Raw genomic sequence first — 21,799 nt, 5'->3', positions numbered from 1 at the left:
GAGCATCATAGGTATTTTCTATGATGGTCTGTCTGAACTGTCCAAGATGTCATTGGATAGCTTTGCTGGAGGATCTCTTCATCTGAAGAAGATGCCTACAGAAGCTCAAGAGCTCATTGAAATGGTTGCAAATAACCAATTCATGTACACTTCTGAAAGGAATCCTGTGAACAATGGGACGAATCAGAAGAAAGGAGTTCTTGAGATTGATACTCTGAATCCCATATTGGCTCAGAACAAAATATTGACTCAGCAAGTCAATTTGATTTCTTAAAGTCTGTCTGGAATGCAAAATGCACCAGGCAGTACTAAGGATGCTTCATCTGAAGAAGAAGCTTATGATCCTGAGAACCCTTCAATGGAAGAGGTGAATTACATGGGAGAACCCTATGGAAACACCTATAATTCTTCATGGAAAAATCATCCAAATCTCTCATGGAAGGATCAATAGAGACCCCAACAAGGTTTCAACAACAATAATGGTGGAAGAAACATGTTTAGCAATGACAAGCCTTTTCCATCATCTTCTCAGCAACAGACAGAGAATTCTAAGCAGAGCCACTCTGACTTAGCAACCATGGTCTCTGATCTAATCAAAACCACTCAAAGTTTCATGACTAAAACAAGGTCCTCCATCAGAAACTTGGAGGCACAAGTGGGACAGCTGAGCAAGAAAATTACTGAACTCCCTCCTAGTACTCTTCCAAGCAATACAGAAGAGAATCCTAAAGGAGAATGCAAGGCCATTAACATGACCCACATGGCCGAACTAGGAGAGGAGGGAGAGGCAGTGAACGCCACTGAGGAAGACCTCAATGGACGTCCACTGGCCTCCAATGAGTTCCCTAATGAGGAACCATGGGAATCTGAGGCTCACACTGAGACCATAGAGATTCCATTAGATTTACTTCTGCCATTCATGAGCTCTGATGAGTATTCTTCCTCTGAAGAGGATGAGTATGTCACTGAAGAGCAAGTTGCTAAATACCTTGGAGCAATCATGAAGCTAAATGACAAGTTATTTGGTAATGAGACTTTGGAGGATGAACCCCCTTTGCTCACCAAAGAACTGGATGATTTGTCTAGGCAGAAATTACCTCAAAAGAGACAAGATCCTGGGAAGTTTTCAATACCTTGTACCATAGGCACCATGACCTTTAAGAAGGCTCTGTGTGACCTAGGGTCAAGCATAAACCTCATGCCTCTCTCCGTAATGGAGAAGCTAGGGATCTTTGAGGTACAAGCTATAAGAATCTCACTAGAGATGGCAGACAATTCAAGAAAACAAGCTTATGGACTTGTAGAGGATGTTCTGGTAAAGATTGAAGACCATTACATCCCTACTGATTTCATTGTCCTAGAGACTGGGAAGTGCATGGATGAACCCATCATCCTTGGCAGACCCTTCCTAGCCACAGCAAAGGCTGTGATTGATGTGGACAGAGAAGAATTGATCATTCAAGTGAATGAAGAATCCTTTGTGTTTAAGGCTCAAGGATATCCCTCTGTCACCATGGAGAGGAAGCATGAAGAGCTTCTCTCAAAACAGAGTCAAACAGAGCCCCCACAATCAAACTCTAAATTTGGTGTTGGGAGGCCACAACCAACTTCTAAGTTTGGTGTTGAACCCCCACATTCAAACTCTAAGTTTGGTGTTGGGAGGTTCCAACATTGCTCTGAGCATTTGTGAGGCTCCATGAGAGCCCACTGTCAAGCTACTGACATTAAAGAAGCGCTTGTTGGGAGGCATCCCAATGTTATATTCATATAGTTTTCCTTTGTTATTTTATGTTTTCTGTATGTTGATGATCATGAGAAGCCACAAAATCAATTGAAAAAGCAAAAATAGAATGAAAAACAGAAAGAAAAATAGCACACCCTGGAGGAAGACCTTGCTGGCGTTTAAACGCCAGCAAAGGCAGCAAATGGGCATTTAACGCCCAGTCTGGCACCATTCTGGGCGTTTAACGCCAGAAAGGGGCACTAGACTGGCGTTAAACGCCAGGAAAGGGCAAGAAGTTGGCGTTAAACGCCAGAAACGGGCACCAGCCCGGCGTTTAACGCCAGAATTGGCATGAAGAGCATTTTTGCTCGCCACTTGGTGTAGGGATGACTTTTTCTTGACACCTCAGGATCTGTGGACCCCACAGGATCCCCACCTACCCCACCACCCTCTCTCTTCTTCTTCACCCATTCACCAATCACCTTAACACCTCTTCCCCAAAAACCCTTCACCTATCAAATCCCATCTTTCTCTTCACCACTCACATCCATCCTTCATAAAACCCTCCCAAACCCACCCATTCATAACCGAATCCTACCCCTCTCACCACCCCTATATAAACCCATCTTCACCCCTTTATTTTCACACAACCTAAACACTACTTCTCTCCCTTTGGCCGAACCACAAAGCCACCTCCATCTCCTCTATTTCTTCTTCTTCTACTCTCTTCTTTCTTCTTTTGCTCGAGGACGAGCAAACCTTCTAAGTTCGGTGTGGTAAAAGCATTGATTTTTGTTTTTCCATAACCATTTATGGCATCCAAGGCCGAAGAAACCTCTAGAAAGAGGAAAGGGAAAGCAAAAGCTTTCACCTTCGAGTCATGGAAGATGGAGAGATTCATCTCAAGGGTGCATCAAGACCACTTCCATGAAGTTGTGGCCTTGAAGAAGGTGATCCCCAAGGTCCCTTTTCAAACTCAAAAAAGGTCAACTTTAATCAAAAGTTGGACCAAGTTCTCATGGATATCTGTGTGGAAGGAGCTCAATGCAAACAAGAGATCCCACTCATGGACATGAGGAAATTCCTCATCATGAAATCCCTGAGATACCTCAAGGGATGCACTTTCCTCCACAAAACTATTGGGAGCAAATCAACACCTCCCTAGGAGAATTGAGTTCCTACATGGGACAACTAAGGGTGGAGCACCAAGAACATTCCATTCTCCTCCATGAAATTAGAGAAGATCAAAGAATCATGAGAGAGGAGAAACAAAGACAAGGAAGAGACATTGAGGAGCTCAATCACTCCATAAGATCTTCAAGAGGAAGAACAAGCCGCCATCACTTAGGTGGACCCGTTCTTTAATTTCCTTGTTCTTTATTCTCTTGTTTTTTGAATTTTCATGCTTATGTTTATCTATGTTTGTGTCTTATGATCATTAGTGTCTATGCCTTAAAGTTATGAATGTCCTATGAATCCATCACATTTCTTAAAAGAAAAATGTTCTTAATTGAAAAAGAGAAGAATTGCATGAATTTTAAATTTTATAACAGATTAATTATTTTGATGTGGTGGCAATACTTTTGTTTTCTGAATGCATGCTTAAACAGTGCATATGTCTTTTGAATTTGTTGTTCATGAATGTTGGCTCTTGAAAGAATGATGAAAAAGGAGACATGTTACTGAGGATCTGAAAAATCATAAAAATGATTCTTGAAGCAAGAAAAATTAGTGAATACGAAAAAAAAAGGGAGAAAAACGAAAAAAAAAGAAAAGAAAAAGAAAATAATTAATAAAGTTGTGATCCAAGGCAAACAGAGTGTGCTTAAGAACCCTGGACACCTCTAATTGGGGACTCTAGCAAAGCTGAGTCACAATCTGAAAAGGTTCACCCAATTATGTGTCTGTGGCATGTATGTATCCGGTGGTAATACTGGAAGACAAAGTGCTTTGGGCCACGGCCAAGACTCATAAAGTAGCTATGTTCAAGAATCATCATACTTAACTAGGAGAATCAATAACACTATCTGGATTCTGAGTTCCTATAGAAGCCAATCATTCTGAATTTCAAAGGATAGAGTGAGATGCCAAAACTGTTCAGAGGCAAAAAGCTAAAAGCCCCGCTCATCTAATTAATACTGATCTTTATAGATGTTTTTGGAATTCATTGCATATTCTCTTCTCTTTATCTTATTTGATTTTCAATTGCTTGGGGACAAGCAACAATTTAAGTTTGGTGTTGTGATGAGCGGATAATTTATACGCTTTTTGGCATTGTTTTTAGTATGTTTTTAGTATGTTTTAGTTAGTTTTTAGTATATTTTTATTAGTTTATAGTTAAAATTCACTTTTCCGGACTTTACTATGAGTTTGTGTGTTTTTCTGTGATTTCAGGTATTTTCTGGCTGAAATTGAGGGACCTAAGCAAAAATCTGATTCAGAGGCTGAAAAGGACTGCAGATGTTGTTGGATTCTGACCTCCCTGCACTCGAAGTGGATTTTCTGAGCTACAGAAGCCCAATTGGCTTGCTCTCAACGGCGTTGGAAAGTAGACATCCTGGGCTTTCCAGCAATATATAATAGTCCATACTTTGCCAGAGATTTGATGGCCCAAACCGGCGTTCCAAATCAGCTCAAAACTGCCCGGCGTTAAACGCCGGAACTGGCACAAGAATGGGAGTTAAACGCCCAAACTGGCACAAAAGCTGGCGTTTAACACCAAGAAAAGTCTCTACACATGAAAGCTTCAATGCTCAGCCAAGCACACACCAAGTGGGCCCGGAAGTAGATTTTTATGTCATTTACTCATTTCTGTAAACCCTAGGCTACTAGTTCTCTACAAATAGGACCTTTTGCTATTGTATTTTAATCTTTAGATCTTTGAATCTTTGGATCCTTGATCATCTGGAGTCTTTTGATCACATTTTGGGGGCTGGCCTCACGGCCATGCCTAGACCTTGTTCTTATGTATTTTCAACGGTGGAGTTTCTACACACCATAGATTAAGGTGTGGAGCTCTGCTGTACCTCGAGTATTAATGCAATTACTGTTGTTCTTCTATTCAATTCAGCTTGTTCTTATTCCAAGATATTCATTCGCACTCAAGAACTTGATGAATGTGATGATTATGTGACGCTCATCATCATTCTCACTTATGAACGCGTGCCTGACAACCACTCCCGTTCTACAAGCAAACAAGGCTTGAATGTTTATCTCTTGGATTCCTTAATCGGAATCTTCGTGGTATAAGCTAGAATTGATGGCGGCATTCAAGAGAATCCAGAAGGTCTAAACCCTGTCTGTGGTATTCTCAGTAGGATTCAATGATTGAATGACTGTGACGAGCTTCAAACTCCTAAAGGCTGCGCGTTAGTGACAGACGCAAAAGAATCAATGGATTCTATTCCAACCTGATTGAGAACCGACAGATGATTAGCCATGCCGTGACAGGGTGCGTTGAACATTTTCACTGAGAGGACGGGACTATAGCCACTGACAACGGTGATGCCCAACATACAGCTTGCCATGGAAAGGAGTAAGAAGGATTGGATGAAGACAGTAGGAAAGCAGAGAGACGGAAGGGACAAAGCATCTCCATTCGCTTATCTGAAATTCTCACCAATGAATTACATAAGTATCTCTATCTTTATACTTTATTCATATATCATTCACAACCATTTGAATCTGCCTGACTAAGATTTACAAGATGACCATAGCTTGCTTCATACCAACAATCTCCGTGGGATCGACCCTTACTCGCGTAAGGTTTATTACTTGGACGACCCAGTGCACTTGCTGGTTAGTTGTGCGAAGTTGTGATAATGAGTTGAGATTGCAATTGAGCGTACCATGTTGATGGCGCCATTGATGATCACAATTTCGTGCACCATCTAGGCATGGCCGAATGGCCAGCCCCCAAAACGTGATCAAGAGATCAAAAGTGATCCAAAGATAGTCTCAAAAATGATCTAAAGATATGAATACAATAGTAAAAAGTGCTATTTATACTAAACTAGTAAACTATGTTTACAGAAAAGGAGTAACTAAGTGTAGATAGTGCAGAAATCAACTTCCGGGGCCCACTTGGTGTGTGTTTGGGTTGAGCATTGAAGCTTTCACGTGCATAGGCTCTTCTTGGAGTTTAAACGCCAGTTTTGGTGCCAGTTTGGGCGTTTAACTCTAGCTTTGGTGCCAGTTCTAGCGTTTTACGCCAGAAAAGGGTCTTTGGTGGGCGTTTGGATGCCTGTTTGGACCATCAAATCTCGGGCAAAGTATAGACTATTATACATTGTTGGAAAGTCAAAGATGTCTACTTTCCAACGCAATTGAGGGTGCGCCAATTAGGCTTCTGGAGCTCCAAAAAATCCACTTCGAGTGCAGGGAGCTCAGAATCCAATAGCATCTTCAGTCATTTCTCAGCCTCTGAATCAAATTTTTGTTCAGGTCCCTCAATTTCAGCCAGAAAATACCTGAAATCACAGAAAAACACACAAACTCATAGTAAAGTCCAGAAATGTGATTTTTGCATAAAAACTATTAAAAATAAACTAAAAAGTAACTAAAACATATTAAAAACTATGTAAAAACAATGCCAAAAAGCGTATAAATTATCCGCTCATCACTAGGGCACAGAGTTGGCACAAGGTTGGCCTAACTCTCGGGTTTCTGTACCAGTGCTAGCGTGCAGCACAAGTGATGTGTACGCGCACAGTGCACATACGCGTTCATGGTCAAATGGGTGACCGACGCGCGCACGTCATTGACGCTTACGCACAGGTCGCAGGCACAGAACGGGCACAAAAGTGGCATAACTCTCTGGTTTTTGTACCAGAGAGTGCAGAATGTGCAACCAATGCGCACGCGCACAGCCCTCTTGCATGTGGGTTGGCGAAACAAGGAGGGCCGCGCAAGCGTCAAGCACGCTTACGCGTGGGTTGCCTGGCACAGAGTTTGCATAATGTGGGCACAACTCTTGGGTTTTTTGTACCAGGAGTTGTGAAACCACGCCGACGCGCGCGCGCACAGTGCGCTAGCGCGTCGTTGCCCCCCTTTTTTTCCAACAACATAGAAAAATGCAATTCAACACATTCTTGACATACAATCAGCTAGATAAGTTGAGAAAACACTCACAAAATCATACAATTTTCAAAATAAAGCATTTTCCTCAACACAATCAATACAACAAAATTTGCCAAGATTGATAAAATTCTAATGAATATCACAATAATCTACGAATTCAACAAACCTAGGATATCAAAATATATCAAAACAAGCTCAACAACATAAAAAATCACAAAATTATTAAAGAGCATAAGGCTAGAAGTAAGAAAGTATATACAAGAACGATCATACCTTGGTGGGGTGTCTCCCACCTAGCACTTTTCTTTTACGTCCTTAAGTTAGACGGTCCTTAGCTTATGCTTCCTCTCCTTTTGGTGCATCCTCAAGTAGGAGCACTTCCACTTCCTTGGCTGACTTGTAGTCATGGTATTTCTTCACTCTATGGCCATTCACCTTAAAGGTTGCCTCACTTTAGGGATCAAACAACTCCACTACACCATAGGGCTTGACTTTCTTCACCTTGAAAGGACCTTTCCATCTTGAACGGAGTTTCCCAGGCATGAATCTGAACCTTGAATTGTAGAGGAGAACTTTGTCACCTTCTTGAAAGTCCTTCTTCCAAATATGGTGATCATGGAATGCCTTAGTCTTTTCCTTGTAAATCTGGGCATTCTCATATGCCTCCATTCTACGACATTCAAGCTCTTCCAATTGCAATTTCTGGGCTACTCCCGCCTTGGTGATGTCCATATTACACTGCTTCACCGCCCAATAGGCTTTATGCTCAATTTCCACAGAAAGGTGGCATGCTTTAGCATAGACAACCCGAAAGGGACTCATCCCTAATGGGGTCTTGTAGGCCATCCTATATACCCATAGTGCATCTCCCAACCGAGAGCTCCAGTCCTTCCTTTGTGGATTCACCACTTTCTCCAAAATCCGCTTAATCTCTCGGTTGGACACTTTCACTTGCCCATTTGTCTGTGGGTGGTATGCAGTTGAAACCTTGTATGATATCTCATAGCGCTTGAGTAGTTCTTCTACCTTCCTGTTACAAAAGTGGAATCATTGGTCACTCACAATTGCTCATGGCGACCCATAGCAGCACACAATATTATTTCAAATGAAAGAAATCATAGTATTAACGTCATCAAGGCGAGTAGGTATCACTTCTACCCACTTTGAGACGTAGTCAACTGCCAACAAAATATACAAATACCCACTTGAATTGAAAAATGGCCCCATAAAGTCTATGCCCCATACATCAAAGATTTCACAAAATAACATTGGTTGTTGAGGCATTTCATCAATTTGGGATGCATTTCCCGACTTCTGACATTGGTGACATGACACACAAAATCGGTTAGCATCCTTGAATAGTGTTGGCCACCAGAATCCACAATCCAAAACCATTTTAGCCGTCCGTTGTGGGCCAAAGTGGCCACCAAACTCGGATGAGTGACAAGACTCAAGAATGGATTGGATTTCAGATTCCATGACACACCTACAAATTACTTGGTTTACTCCCCTCTTCCACAAGTGAGGGTCATCCCAAATATAGTATTTGGAATCACTCCTCAACTTATCTCTTTGGCGTTTTAAAAAGTTGGGAGGGTAAATCTTAGCAACTAAGTAGTTCGCCATAGGAGCAAACCAAGGAAAACTATCCGAAACAGCATGCAAACTATCCAAAGGGAATGAGTCATTGATCGGAAATGAGTCATATTTAAGATTTTCAAGACGGCTTAGATGGTCCGCAACTAGATTTTGAGACCCACTTCGATCCATAATCTCAATGTCAAATTCTTGCAAGAGCAAGATCCAATGTATGAGCCTAGGTTTCGACTCACTCTTTGTCAATAGATACTTTAAAGCTGCATGATCCGTATATATCACTATCTTAGAGCCTAGCAAGTAAGATCGAAACTTATCCAATTCATGAACAATGGCTAAAAGCTCTTTCTCGATAGTGGTATAGTTCGATTGTGCCGCATCCAATGTCTTTGAGGAGTAAGCAATGATGTAAGGGAGCCTACCATCGCGCTGTGCAAGCGCGGCACCTACGGCATGATTTGACGCATCACACATGATCTCAAACGGTTGCGTCCAGTCAGGGCTCCTCACAATTGGTGCTGTGGTAAGAGCTCTCTTCAACTCCTCAAATGCTTCCGCACAAGCACTATCAAACTCAAAGTCCACGTCCTTTTGGAGTAGGCACGACAATGGTAATGCAATCTTGCTAAAATTCTTGATAAAGCGCCTATAGAATCCTGCATGTCCCAAAAAGAAACGGACTTCTCTCACAGATGAGGGGTGAGATAAATTGGTAATGACATTAACATTGGCAGGGTCCACAGAAATGCCCTTGTCATAAAATATGTGTCCTAACACTATGCTTTGTTTTACCATGAAATGGCACTTTTCAAAATTTAGAACAAGGTTAGTGTGAACACACCTAGCTAAGACTTTGGCCTAGTTCTCTAAATAATTATCAAATGAAGTTTCATGCACACTGAAATCATCCATAAAGACTTTCAGACAACTCTCCATAAGATCGAAAAAGACACTTGTCATTCACCATTGAAAAGTGGCGGGTGCATTGCATAACCCAAATGGCATCCTTTTATAAGCAAAAGTGCCAAAGGGACAAGTAAATGTGGTCTTTTTCTGATCCTCAGGAGCAATATGAATCTGGAAGTATCTAGTAAAATCATCAAAAAAGCAATAATGGGATTTACCCACAAGTCGGTCTAACATTTGGTCAATAAATGGCAAAGGGTAATGGTCTTTCCTCGTTGCGGCATTCAACCTCCTATAATCGATGCACAGTCGCCAAGCATTTTGTACTCTTGTGGTTACCACTTCACCATCTTCCTTCTTGACGGCGGTGTGCCCAATTTATTTGGGACAACTTGGACCGGACTCACCCATTCACTGTTAGAAATCGGGTACATGATACCCGCATCAAGTAGCCTCGTGACTTCCTTTTTCACCACATCAAGGATAGTTGGGTTGAGTCTTATTTGGGGTTGTCTAACCGGCCAAGCTCCTTCTTGGAGAAAGATACGATGCATGCACATGTGTGGATCAATTCCCACAATGTCACCCAAGCTCCAACCGATTGCTTTCTTGTGCTTCCTTAGGACTTCTAGGAGCTTCTCCTCTTCTTGGCTAGAGAGCTCACTAGCAATAATGACTAGAAACTTTTGATTGTCCCCAAGGAATGCATACTTTAAATGAGATGGAAGAGGCTTTAATTCACTTTTTACCTCCGATTGGGGTTCTTTTTCACCAAGCTCATGGGAGTCATTCTCAACAATCTCCCTTTTTTCACCCTCTTGGTCATCCTTCTCCTCAACAATAGGGTAGCATAGCTGATGAGCGGATATTTTGTACGCTTTTTGGGGGTAATTTCATGTAGATTTTAGTATGTTTCAATTAGTTTTTAGTAAAATAATATTAGTTTTTAAGCAAAAATCATATTTCTGGACTTTACTATGAGTGTGTGTATTTTTCTGTGATTTCAGGTATTTTCTGACTGAAATTGAGGGAGTTGAGCAAAAATCTGACTTAGGCTGAAAAAGGACTGCTGATGCTGTTGGATCCTGACCTCCCTGCACTCGAAATGGATTTTCTGGAGCTACAGGAGTCCAATTGGCGCGCTCTCAACGGCGTTGGAAAGTAGACATCCAGGGCTTTCCAGCAATATATAATGGTTCATACTTTGCGTAAGGATAGACGACGTAACTTGGCGTTAAACGCCAAGTTCATGCTGCTGTCTGGAGTTAAACGCCAGAAAAACGTCATGATCCAGAGTTGAACGCCCAAAACACGTCATAATCTGGAGTTTGACGTCAAGAAAGGTCTTTACACGTGGAAAGCTTTAGTCTCAGCCCCAGCACACACCAAGTGGGCCCCAGAAGTGGATTTCTGCACCAATTATCTTAGTTTATTCATTTTCTGTAAACCTAGGTTGCTAGTTTACTATTTAAACAACTTTTACAGACTTATCTTGTACCTCATGACATTTTCAGATCTGAATTACATACTTTGTGACGGCATGAGTCTCTAAACTCCATTGTTGGGGGTGAGGAGCTCTGCAGCGTCTCGATGATTTAATACAATTCCTTTGTTTTCCATTCAAACACGCTTGTTCTTATCTAAGATGTTTATTCGCGCTTAATTGTGAAGAAGGTGATGATCCGTGACACTCATCACCTTCCTCAATCCATGAACGTGTGCCTGACAACCACCTCCGTTCTACATCAGACTGAATAAATATCTCTTAGATTCCCCAACAGAATCTTCGTGGTATAAGCCGGATTGATGGCGGCATTCATGAGAATCCGGAAAGTCTAAACCTTGTCTGTGGTATTCCGAGTAGGATTCTGGGATTGAATGACTGTGACGTGCTTCAAACTCCTGAGGGCTGGGCGTTAGTGACAGACGCAAAAGAATCAATGGATTCTATTCCAACCTGATTGAGAACCGACAGATGATTAGCCGTGCTGTGACAGAGCATAGGAACGTTTTCACTGAGAGGGTGGGAAGTAGCCACTGACAACGGTGACACCCTACATAGAGCTTGCCATGGAAGGAATCTGCGTGTGAGAAGAGGATTTCAAGGAAGAGTTGAAGTCAAAGGACAAAGCATCTCCAAAACTCCAACATATTCTCCATTACTGCACAACAAGTAACATATTCCCCAGTCCTTTATAAACAAGTAACTCTATTGTTCAAGTAATCCAAACAATTTTGTTGACATCCTGACTAAGACAAATAAAATAAACATTGATTGCTTCAAGCCAATAATCTCCGTGGGATCGACCCTTACTCACGTAAGGTATTACTTGGACGACCCAGTGCACTTGCTGGTTAGTTGTGCGAATCACAAATTCGTGTACCAAGTTTTTGGCGCCGTTGCCGGGGATTATTGAGTTTGGACAATTGAAGGCTTATTTTATTTCTTAGATTAGGAATAATTTATTTTTATTTTTTATTCTTGTTTTTATTGTTATAGAGTCATTAAATCTTGATAGGATAGTTTCTTTTCAAAAATTTCTTTTCAAAATTTATTATTTTTCTTTTAATTAGTTGCTAATTTTCGTGAGTTTTAGTGTCTTGTTCTAAGTTTGGTGTCAATTGCATATCTCATATTTTTCTAAAAAATTTTCGACTTGTGATCTTTGTTCTTCATTAATCTTCAAGTTGTTCTTGCTTATTTTTCTTGTTTGATCTTGAGTTTTTCTTGCTTTGTGTCTTTTCTTGTCTCACTTGTGTTCCTTTTAAAGCACTAATTGGAATATCTGCATCAAGTGTCATATTTATTCCCAATTGGCTAAAGCATTGGTTTATATTCTTGATAAGGGAGCACCAGTACTTTTGAAAACCTTTTTCAAAAATAATTTTTCTTGGATTGAATCTTGTGCCAAACTTTAAGTTTGGTGTTTTCTTGTTAATCCTTCTTTAATTTTCGAAAACTTGTCCTGATTTTCTAAAAATTTTAAGTTTGGTGTTCTTTCTTGTGTTCTTGGTGTTCTTGTGAATCTTCAAAGTGTTCTTGAGTTTTTCTTGTATCTTGATCTTAAAATTTTTAAGTTTGGTGTTCCTTGGTGTTTTCCCTCCAAAAATTTTCGAAAATTAAGGAGCATTAGATCTAAAAATTTTAAATCTTGTGTCTTTTGTGTGCTTTTCTCTTTCATCATAAAATTCAAAATTCAAAAAAATTATTTTTCTAACTAATTTTGAACCACATTTTCTTTTCGAAAATTTTATATTAAAAATTCAATTTTCAGTTTCAAAATATTTTCACTTTCATTTATTTATTTCGTTTTATTTTATAAAAATTTTAATTTTTATAAAATAAATAATTTTCAAACTATAAATTCTCTTCTTGTATTCCATCATGGAAGCAAGTAGGAATGAACAGTCCAAGAGGACTCTGGGGTCATATGCTAACCCCACTACTGCTTCATATGGGAGTAGTATCTGTATACCCTCCATTGGAGTTAGTAGCTTTGAGCTGAATCCTCAGCTCATTATCATGGTGCAGCAAAACTGCCAGTATTCCGGTCTTCCACATGAAGAACCTACAGAGTTTCTGGCACAATTTCTGCAAATTGCTGATACAGTACATGATAAGGAAGTGGATCAGGATGTCTACAGATTACTACTGTTTCCATTTGCTGTAAAAGATCAAGCTAAGAGGTGGTTAAATAACCAGCCTAAAAACAGCATAAAAACATGGAAACAGCTGTCAGAAAAATTCCTGAATCACTATTTCCCTCCCAAACGGATGACACAGCTAAGGCTAAACATTCAAGGCTTCAAACAAGGAGATAATGAATCCCTTTATGATGCTTGGGAGAGGTACAGAGAGATGCTAAGAAAATGCCCCTCTGAAATGTTTTCAGAATGGGTGCAATTAGACATCTTTTACTATGGGCTTACAGAAAAAGCTCAGATTTCTCTAGACCACTCAGCTGGTGGATCTATACACATGAGAAAAACAATTGAAGAAGCTCAAGAGCTTATTGATACAGTTGCCAGAAATCAGCATCTGTACCTAAGCAGTGAATCCTCTATGAAAGAAGAAGCTAAAACAGTAACTGCAGAACTCAGTCCAGTGGATCAGGCTAATGAATTCAATCAGCAATTAGATTTTCTAACTCAGCAACTAGCCGAATTCAAGGAAATATTACAGGAAACAAGAATGGCTAACAGGAACATGGAAGTGCAGTTAAAGCAGACAGAAAAGCAACTGTCAAAACAAATAACAGAAGAATGCCAAGCAGTTCAATTAAGAAGTGGGAAAACATTAAATACCTCACTTCAAAGCAGCAGGAAACCAAGAAATGAACAAGAGGATACTCAAAATCCCTCTGAGGACAATCAGAGCCCAGAGAGGAACAGAGCTGGCGCTGAACGCCCAGACCATGCTCATTCCTGGCGTTCAACGCCAGAAACAAGCATGAATCCGGCGTTGAACGCCCAAAGGGAGCATGGTTCTGGCGTTCAAATGCCAGTAACAAACAAGGAAGTGGCGTCTAACGCCACTCCAGCTCCCACCACTGGCATTCAAATGCCAGTGGGGAATCAGTCACATACAAGTGCTGACCTTTCTAAAAAGGCTTCCCAACCCACTTCTGTAGGTAATAAACCTGCAGCAACTAAGGTTGAGGAATACAAAGCCAAAATGCCTTATCCTCAAAAGCTCCGCCAAGCGGAACAAGATAAGCAATTTGCCCGCTTTGCAGACTATCTCAGGACTCTTGAAATAAAGATCCCGTTTGCAGAAGCACTTGAGCAAATACCCTCTTATGCTAAGTTCATGAAAGAGATCTTAAGTCATAAGAAGGATTGGAGGGAAACTGAAAAAGTTTACCTCACTGAAGAATGCAGTGCAGTCATTCTGAAAAGCTTACCTGAGAAGCTTAAAGATCCTGGGAGCTTTATGATACCATGCACATTAGAGGGTAATTGTACCAAGCAAGCTTTATGTGATCTTGGGGCAAGTATCAACTTAATACCTGCATCTACTATCAGAAAGCTTGGTTTAACTGAAGAAATTAAACCAACCAGGATATGTCTTCAACTTGCTGATGGCTCCATTAAGTACCCATCAGGCGTGATTGAAGACATGATTGTCAAGGTTGGGCCATTTGCCTTTCCTACTGACTTTGTGGTGCTGGAAATGGAGGAGCACAAGAGTGCAACTCTCATTCTAGGAAGACCTTTCCTAGCAACTGGCCGAACCCTCATTGATGTCCGAAAAGGGGAAGTAACCTTGAGAGTCAATGAGGAGGAGTTCAAGTTGAATGTTGTCAAAGCAATGCAACATCCAGACACCCCAAATGACTGCATGAGTGTTGATATTATTGACTCTCTGGTAAGAGAGGTCAATATGGCTGAGAGTCTCGAATCAGAGCTAGAGGACATATTTAAAGATGTTCAGCCTGATTTGGAGGAGTCAGAGAAGATAATAGAACCTCTGAAAATCCCTCAAGAAGAGGAGAAACCTCCAAAACCCGAACTCAAACCATTACCACCATCCTTGAAATATGCATTTCTGGGAGAAGGTGATACCTTTCCTGTAATTATAAGCTCTACCTTAGAGCCACAGGAAGAGGAAGCACTAATTCAAGTGCTAAGGACACACAAGACAGCTCTTGGGTGGTCCATCAGTGATCTTAAGGGCATTAGCCCAGCCAGATGCATGCACAAGATCTTGTTGGAGGATGACGCCAAACCAGTGGTCCAACCACAAAGGCGGCTGAATCCAGCTATGAAAGAAGTGGTGCAGAAGGAGGTCACTAAATTACTAGAGGCTGGGATTATTTATCTTATTTCTGACAGCCCCTGGGTAAGCCCTGTCCAAGTTGTCCCTAAGAAGGGAGGCATGACAGTGGTTCATAATGAAAAAAATGAACTGGTTCCTACAAGAACAGTTACAGGGTGGCGTATGTGCATTGATTATAGAAGGCTCAATACAGCCACCAGAAAGGATCATTTTCCTTTACCATTCATAGACCAGATGCTAGAAAGACTAGCAGGTCATGAATACTACTGCTTCCTGGATGGATATTCAGGTTATAATCAAATTGCAGTAGATCCCCAGGATCAGGAGAAAACGGCATTCACATGCCCATCTGGAGTATTTGCATACAGAAGGATGCCATTTGGCCTGTGCAATGCACCTGCAACCTTTCAAAGGTGCGTGCTCTCAATTTTCTCTGATATGGTGGAAAAATTCCTGGAAGTCTTCATGGATGACTTTTCAGTATTTGGAGACTCATTCAGCTCCTGCCTTAACCATTTAGCACTTGTTCTGAAAAGATGCCAAGAGACTAACCTGGTTTTAAACTGGGAAAAATGTCACTTTATGGTGACTGAAGGAATTGTCCTTGGGCACAAAATTTCGAACAAGGGAATAAAGGTGGATCAAGCTAAGGTAGAAGTAATTGAAAAATTACCACCACCTGCCAATGTTAAGGCAATCAGAAGCTTTCTGGGGCATGCAGGATTCTATAGGAGGTTTATAAAGGATTTTTCAAAAATCGCCAAACCTCTGAGCAACCTGCTAGCTGCTGACACGCCATTTATCTTTGATAAAGAATGTCTGCAGGCATTTGAGACTCTGAAAGCTAAATTGGTTACAGCACCAATAATCTCTGCACCAGACTGGACATTACCATTTGAACTGATGTGTGATGCCAGTGACCATGCCATTGGTGCAGTGTTGGGACAAAGGCATGACAAGCTTCTGCACGTCATTTATTATGCTAGCCGTGTTCTAAATGACGCACAGAAGAACTACACAACCACAGAAAAAGAGCTACTTGCAGTGGTTTACGCCATTGACAAATTCAGATCCTATTTAGTAGGATCAAAAGTGATTGTGTACACTGATCATGCTGCTCTTAAATATCTACTCACAAAGCAGGATTCAAAACCCAGACTCATCAGATGGGTGTTGCTTCTGCAAGAGTTTGATATAGAAATAAGAGACAGAAAAGGGACAGAGAATCAAGTGGCAGATCACCTGTCCCGAATAGAACCAGTGGAAGGGGCGTCCCTCCCTCTCACTGAGATCTCTGAAACCTTTCCGGATGAGCAACTATTTGCCATCCAGGAAGTGCCATGGTTTGCAGACATTGCAAACTACAAGGCAGTGAGATTCATACCCAAAGAGTACAGTAGGGTGCAATCAAAGAAATTAATCACAGATGCAAAGTACTATCTTTGGGATGAACCATATCTCTTCAAGAGATGTGTAGACGGAGTAATCCGTAGATGTGTGCCTAAAGAAGAAGCACAGAAGATCCTTTGGCACTGCCATGGATCACAGTATGGAGGACATTTTGGAAGTGAGCGAACAGCCACAAGGGTCCTCCAAAGTGGCTTCTACTGGCCCACTCTCTATAAAGATTCCCGAGCATTTGTACTTAATTGTGACAGTTGCCAAAGATCAGGCAACTTACCTCACAGTTATGCCATGCCTCAACAAGGAATCTTGGAGATTGAGTTGTTTGATGTATGGGGCATTGACTTCATGGGACCTTTTCCACCATCATACTCAAACACTTATATTCTGGTGGCAGTGGATTATGTATCCAAATGGGTGGAGGCTATTGCAACACCCACAAATGACACTAAAACAGTGTTAAAATTCCTCCAGAAACACATCTTCAGCAGATTTGGTATCCCTAGAGTGTTAATTAGTGATGGGGGCACTCATTTCTGCAATAAACAGCTTTATGCTACTCTGGTTCGTTATGGAGTTAATCACCGGGTAGCTACTCCATATCATCCACAAACTAATGGGCAAGCTGAAGTCTCAAATAGAGAACTCAAAAGAATCCTGGAACGGACTGTAATTAACCGTAGAAAGGATTGGGCAAGAAGCTTGGATGATGCTCTGTGGGCATACAGAACAGCATTTAAGACCCCTATAGGGACCTCTCCATACCAGCTTGTGTATGGAAAGGCGTGTCACTTGCCAGTGGAACTGGAACACAAGGCCTACTGGGCAACCAGATTCCTGAACCTTGATGCCAAGTTAGCTGGAGAAAGACGATTGCTTCAGTTAAATGAGCTAGAGGAATTTAGACTCAATGCTTTCGAGAATGCAAAAATTTACAAAGAGAAAGCAAAAAGATGGCATGATAAGAAATTGTCATCCAGAGTCTTTGAGCCAGGGCAGAAAGTTCTGCTATTTAATTCCAGGCTCAAAATATTCCCCGGGAAATTAAAATCCCGGTGGAGAGGTCCATATGTGATTACAAGCGTATCACCATATGGATACGTAGAGCTTCAGGATAATGAATCCAACAAAAAGTTCACTGTTAATGGACAGAGAATTAAACATTATCTTGAAAGTAACTTCGAGCAAGAATGCTCGAAACTGAGACTTGATTAGAACTCAGTGATAGTCCAGCTAATGACATTAAAGAAGCGCTTGCTGGGAGGCAACCCAGCCATTTACAAAGTATATTTACTAATTATATGAATTTTCTTTTTTTACAGGTATAGGTCCAAATCTCTTCAAGGTAAAATAGCAATTGGTTGAAGTCACAGAGTTACAGGGAAATTTGGAAGCTCACTGGCGTGAAAAAGCCAGTAAGAAATACTTCGGGCGTTAAACGCCCAAAAGAAGCTCCCACTGGGCGTTTAACGCCAGTAAGGGTAGCCATCTGGGCGTTAAACGCCAGAAAGGAGCATCTTCTGGGCGTTAAACGCCAGAAAGATGCACCTTCTGGGCGTTTAACGCCAGTCTGCTAGCATCCTGGGCGTTCAGAAAAATGCCCAGTGACGAAGGACTTTCTGGCGTTCAACGCCAGAAAGAAGCACCAAATGGGCGTTGAACGCCCAGGAGAAGCAACATGTGGGCGTTGAACGCCCAAAACATGCACCATGTGGGCGTTCAACGCCAGGATGATGGGAGGAGGTAAAATTCGTTTTTCTTTACAAATTTTCTAAATTTTTAAGTTTCAATTCATGATTTCTTGCATAAACATGTTTCAAAATGTCATCCTTCAAAATCAAATTGGTTTTCTAAGAATCCTAATTTCTAAAATCCCTTTTTCAAAAATATCAAATGTATCTTAATTCCTAAACACAAATCTTTTTCCAATCCAATTCTTTTTCAAATATTTTTAATTTCTTCTCATATCTTTTTCAACTCATCTTATCTTTATGTGAAAATGCCTTTCCTTCTACTCCTCTCCTTTCCTTTCTTTTGCTTGAGGACAAGCAAACCTCTAAGTTTGGTGTGATTTGCCATGATCACTGAGCTAAAACTCATTAAGATCATGGCACCTAAGAGAACAGGAAGAGCAAGGATGTGAACTTAAGGGAGCTGAAGCGTCAGAAATTTATTCTTGAAGGCACCCCACAGACTAGAGGAACATCCACTTCCCAAAATACAGGTTGTTAAGTTCTAATTCCAGCTTTAACTCTGTAATAGTATTATTATAGGATTCTACCTTAGGAGATATTTAGTTTGTCTATTTTGATTTTATTTCCAATTAAAGCTATAATTTATTTTTCTCATCATCATCAGGCATGAATAAAGTAGTAGAATTTTTTTAGAATAAAGAAGTAATCTATATTTATGAGTTCTTAGTAATAAAGACTATAATTAATTATATGTGGTGGCAATACTTTTTGTTCTCTGAATGAATGCTTGAACAGTGCATAAATTGTACTTTGAATTTGATGAATATTGGCTCCTGAAAGGATGAGGAACACGAAAAATATTATTGATGATCTGAAAAATCATGAAATTGATTCTTGAAGCAAGAAAAAGCAGTTCAAAAAAAAAAAAAAAAAAAAAAACAAGCCATGAGCACTAGCCAAGAGTAAAAAAGGGATCCAAGGCTTTGAGCATCAATGGATAGGAGGGCCCAAGGAAATAAAATCCAGGCCTAAGCGGCTAAACCAAGCTGTCCCTAACCATATGCTTGTGGCATGCAGGTCCAAGTTACAAGCTTGAGACTGAGTGGTTAAAGTCGTGATCCAAAGCAAAAGAGTGTGCTTAAGAGCTCTGGACACCACTAACTGGGGACTTTAGCAAAGCTAAGTCACAATCTGAAAAGGTTCACCCAGTTATGTGTCTGTGGCATTTATGTATCTGGTGGTAATACTGGAAAACAAAGTGCTTAGGGCCACAGCCAAGACTCATAAAATAACTGTGTTCAAGAATCAACATACTACACTAGGAGAGTCAATAATACTATCTGAATTCTGAGTTCCTAAGGATGCCAATTATTCTGAAAATTTAAAGATACAGGGGGATGCCAAAACTGTTCAGAAACAAAAAGCTACAAGCCCCGCTCATCTAATAAGAATATGAGCTTCATTTAAAACTCTAAAATATTATTACTTCTTAATTTCTGCTAAATCCTATTTTATTTATCTAGTTGCTTGAGGACAAGCAACAGTTTAAGTTTGGTGTTGTGATGAGCGGATATTTTGTACGCTTTTTGGGGGTAATTTCATGTAGATTTTAGTATGTTTCAATTAGTTTTTAGTAAAATAATATTAGTTTTTAAGCAAAAATCATATTTCTGGACTTTACTATGAGTGTGTGTATTTTTCTGTGATTTCAGGTATTTTCTGACTGAAATTGAGGGAGTTGAGCAAAAATCTGACTTAGGCTGAAAAAGGACTGCTGATGCTGTTGGATCCTGACCTCCCTGCACTCGAAATGGATTTTCTGGAGCTACAGGAGTCCAATTGGCGCGCTCTCAACAGCGTTGGAAAGTAGACATCCAGGGCTTTCCAGCAATATATAATAGTCCATACTTTGCGCAAGGATAGACGACGTAACTTGGCGTTAAACGCCAAGTTCATGCTGCTGTCTGGAGTTAAACGCCAGAAAAACGTCATGATCCGGAGTTGAACGCCCAAAACACGTCATAATCTGGAGTTTGACGTCAAGAAAGGTCTTTATACGTGGAAAGCTTTAGTCTCAGCCCCAGCACACACCAAGTGGGCCCCAGAAGTGGATTTCTGCACCAATTATCTTAGTTTATTCATTTTCTGTAAACCTAGGTTGCTAGTTTACTATTTAAACAACTTTTACAGACTTATCTTGTACCTCATGACATTTTCAGATCTGAATTACATACTTTGTGACGGCATGAGTCTCTAAACTCCATTGTTGGGGGTGAGGAGCTCTGCAGCGTCTCGATGATTTAATACAATTCCTTTGTTTTCCATTCAAACACGCTTGTTCTTATCTAAGATGTTTATTCGCGCTTAATTGTGAAGAAGGTGATGATCCGTGACACTCATCACCTTCCTCAATCCATGAACGTGTGCCTGACAACCACCTCCATTCTACATCAGACTGAATGAATATCTCTTAGATTCCCCAACAGAATCTTCGTGGTATAAGCCGGATTGATGGCGGCATTCATGAGAATCCGGAAAGTCTAAACCTTGTCTGTGGTATTCCGAGTAGGATTCTGGGATTGAATGACTGTGACGTACTTCAAACTCCTGAGGGCTGGGCGTTAGTGACAGACGCAAAAGAATCAATGGATTCTATTCCAACCTGATTGAGAACCGACAGATGATTAGCCGTGCTGTGACAGAGCATAGGAACGTTTTCACTGAGAGGGTGGGAAGTAGCCACTGACAACGGTGACACCCTACATAGAGCTTGCCATGGAAGGAATCTGCGTGTGAGAAGAGGATTTCAAGGAAGAGTTGAAGTCAAAGGACAAAGCATCTCCAAAACTCCAACATATTCTCCATTACTGCACAACAAGTAACATATTCCCTAGTCCTTTATAAACAAGTAACTCTATTGTTCAAGTAATCCAAACAATTTTGTTGACATCCTGACTAAGACAAATAAAATAAACATTGATTGCTTCAAGCCAATAATCTCCGTGGGATCGACCCTTACTCACGTAAGGTATTACTTGGACGACCCAGTGTACTTGCTGGTTAGTTGTGCGAATCACAAATTCGTGCACCAATAGCTCATTGTGATCTTCGCTTTGCACTTCCGCTACTACCTCATCAATTACATCACATCAGAGAACGGAATGCTCTTCGGGTGGGTGTTTCATGGCTTCCTCCAAGTTGAACTTGATTGTCTTTTCTCCAACCTCAAAAGAATATGTGCCAGTGAAGGCATCCAACTTGAATTTAGAGGTCTTCAAGAAGGGTCTACCAAGTAGAATGGAGGATAAACTTCTACCCTCTGTTGGTGGCATTTCAAGGATATAGAAGTCGATCGAAAATACCAAATGCTTGATTGCCACAAGTACATCTTTGGCTATTCCCATCACGGTAATCACACTCTTGTCGGCTAAAGCAAACCTTGTAGTCGACCTTTTGAAAGGAGCCAAATTCAAGCATGCAAACATTGAGAATGGCATGATGCTTATGCAAGATCCTAAATCGCATATACAGTCATGAAAAACAACTCCACCAATACGACAAGAAACAAAACAAGGTCCAGGATCACCAAACTTTCAGGAATAGGCTTCATCAATGCAG

General features: G+C 40.8%; 1 protein-coding gene across 1 annotated transcript; it reads right to left on the bottom strand.

The window, feature by feature from the left end:
* Window positions 1–7,255: 7,255 nt before the first annotated feature.
* Window positions 7,256–9,193, bottom strand: LOC130980842 (uncharacterized). Its single transcript, XM_057904484.1, has 2 exons — window positions 7,965–9,193; window positions 7,256–7,832 (listed from the first exon to the last, which is right to left on the bottom strand). Exons 1-2 carry the CDS (start codon window positions 9,191–9,193, stop codon window positions 7,256–7,258), a joined length of 1,806 nt encoding a protein of 601 aa, XP_057760467.1.
* Between the last annotated feature and the right edge of the window lie 12,606 nt (window positions 9,194–21,799).

This window comes from Arachis stenosperma, chromosome 5, assembly GCF_014773155.1.
Source record: "Arachis stenosperma cultivar V10309 chromosome 5, arast.V10309.gnm1.PFL2, whole genome shotgun sequence".
Lineage (NCBI taxonomy): Eukaryota > Viridiplantae > Streptophyta > Magnoliopsida > Fabales > Fabaceae > Arachis > Arachis stenosperma.
Note: the sequence above shows the minus strand (reverse complement) of the source record. Positions and strands in the feature narration are given on the sequence as shown.

Excerpts from the sequence above, each read along its gene's own strand:
- LOC130980842 (XM_057904484.1), bottom strand. The coding sequence starts at position 9,193 with ATGGTAAAACAAAGCATAGTGTTAGGACACATATTTTATGACAAGGGC. Across the intron at positions 7,833-7,964 it reads GCAGTTGACTACGTCTCAAA|GAAGGTAGAAGAACTACTCA; the intron begins GTGGGTAGAAGT and ends CTTTTGTAACAG.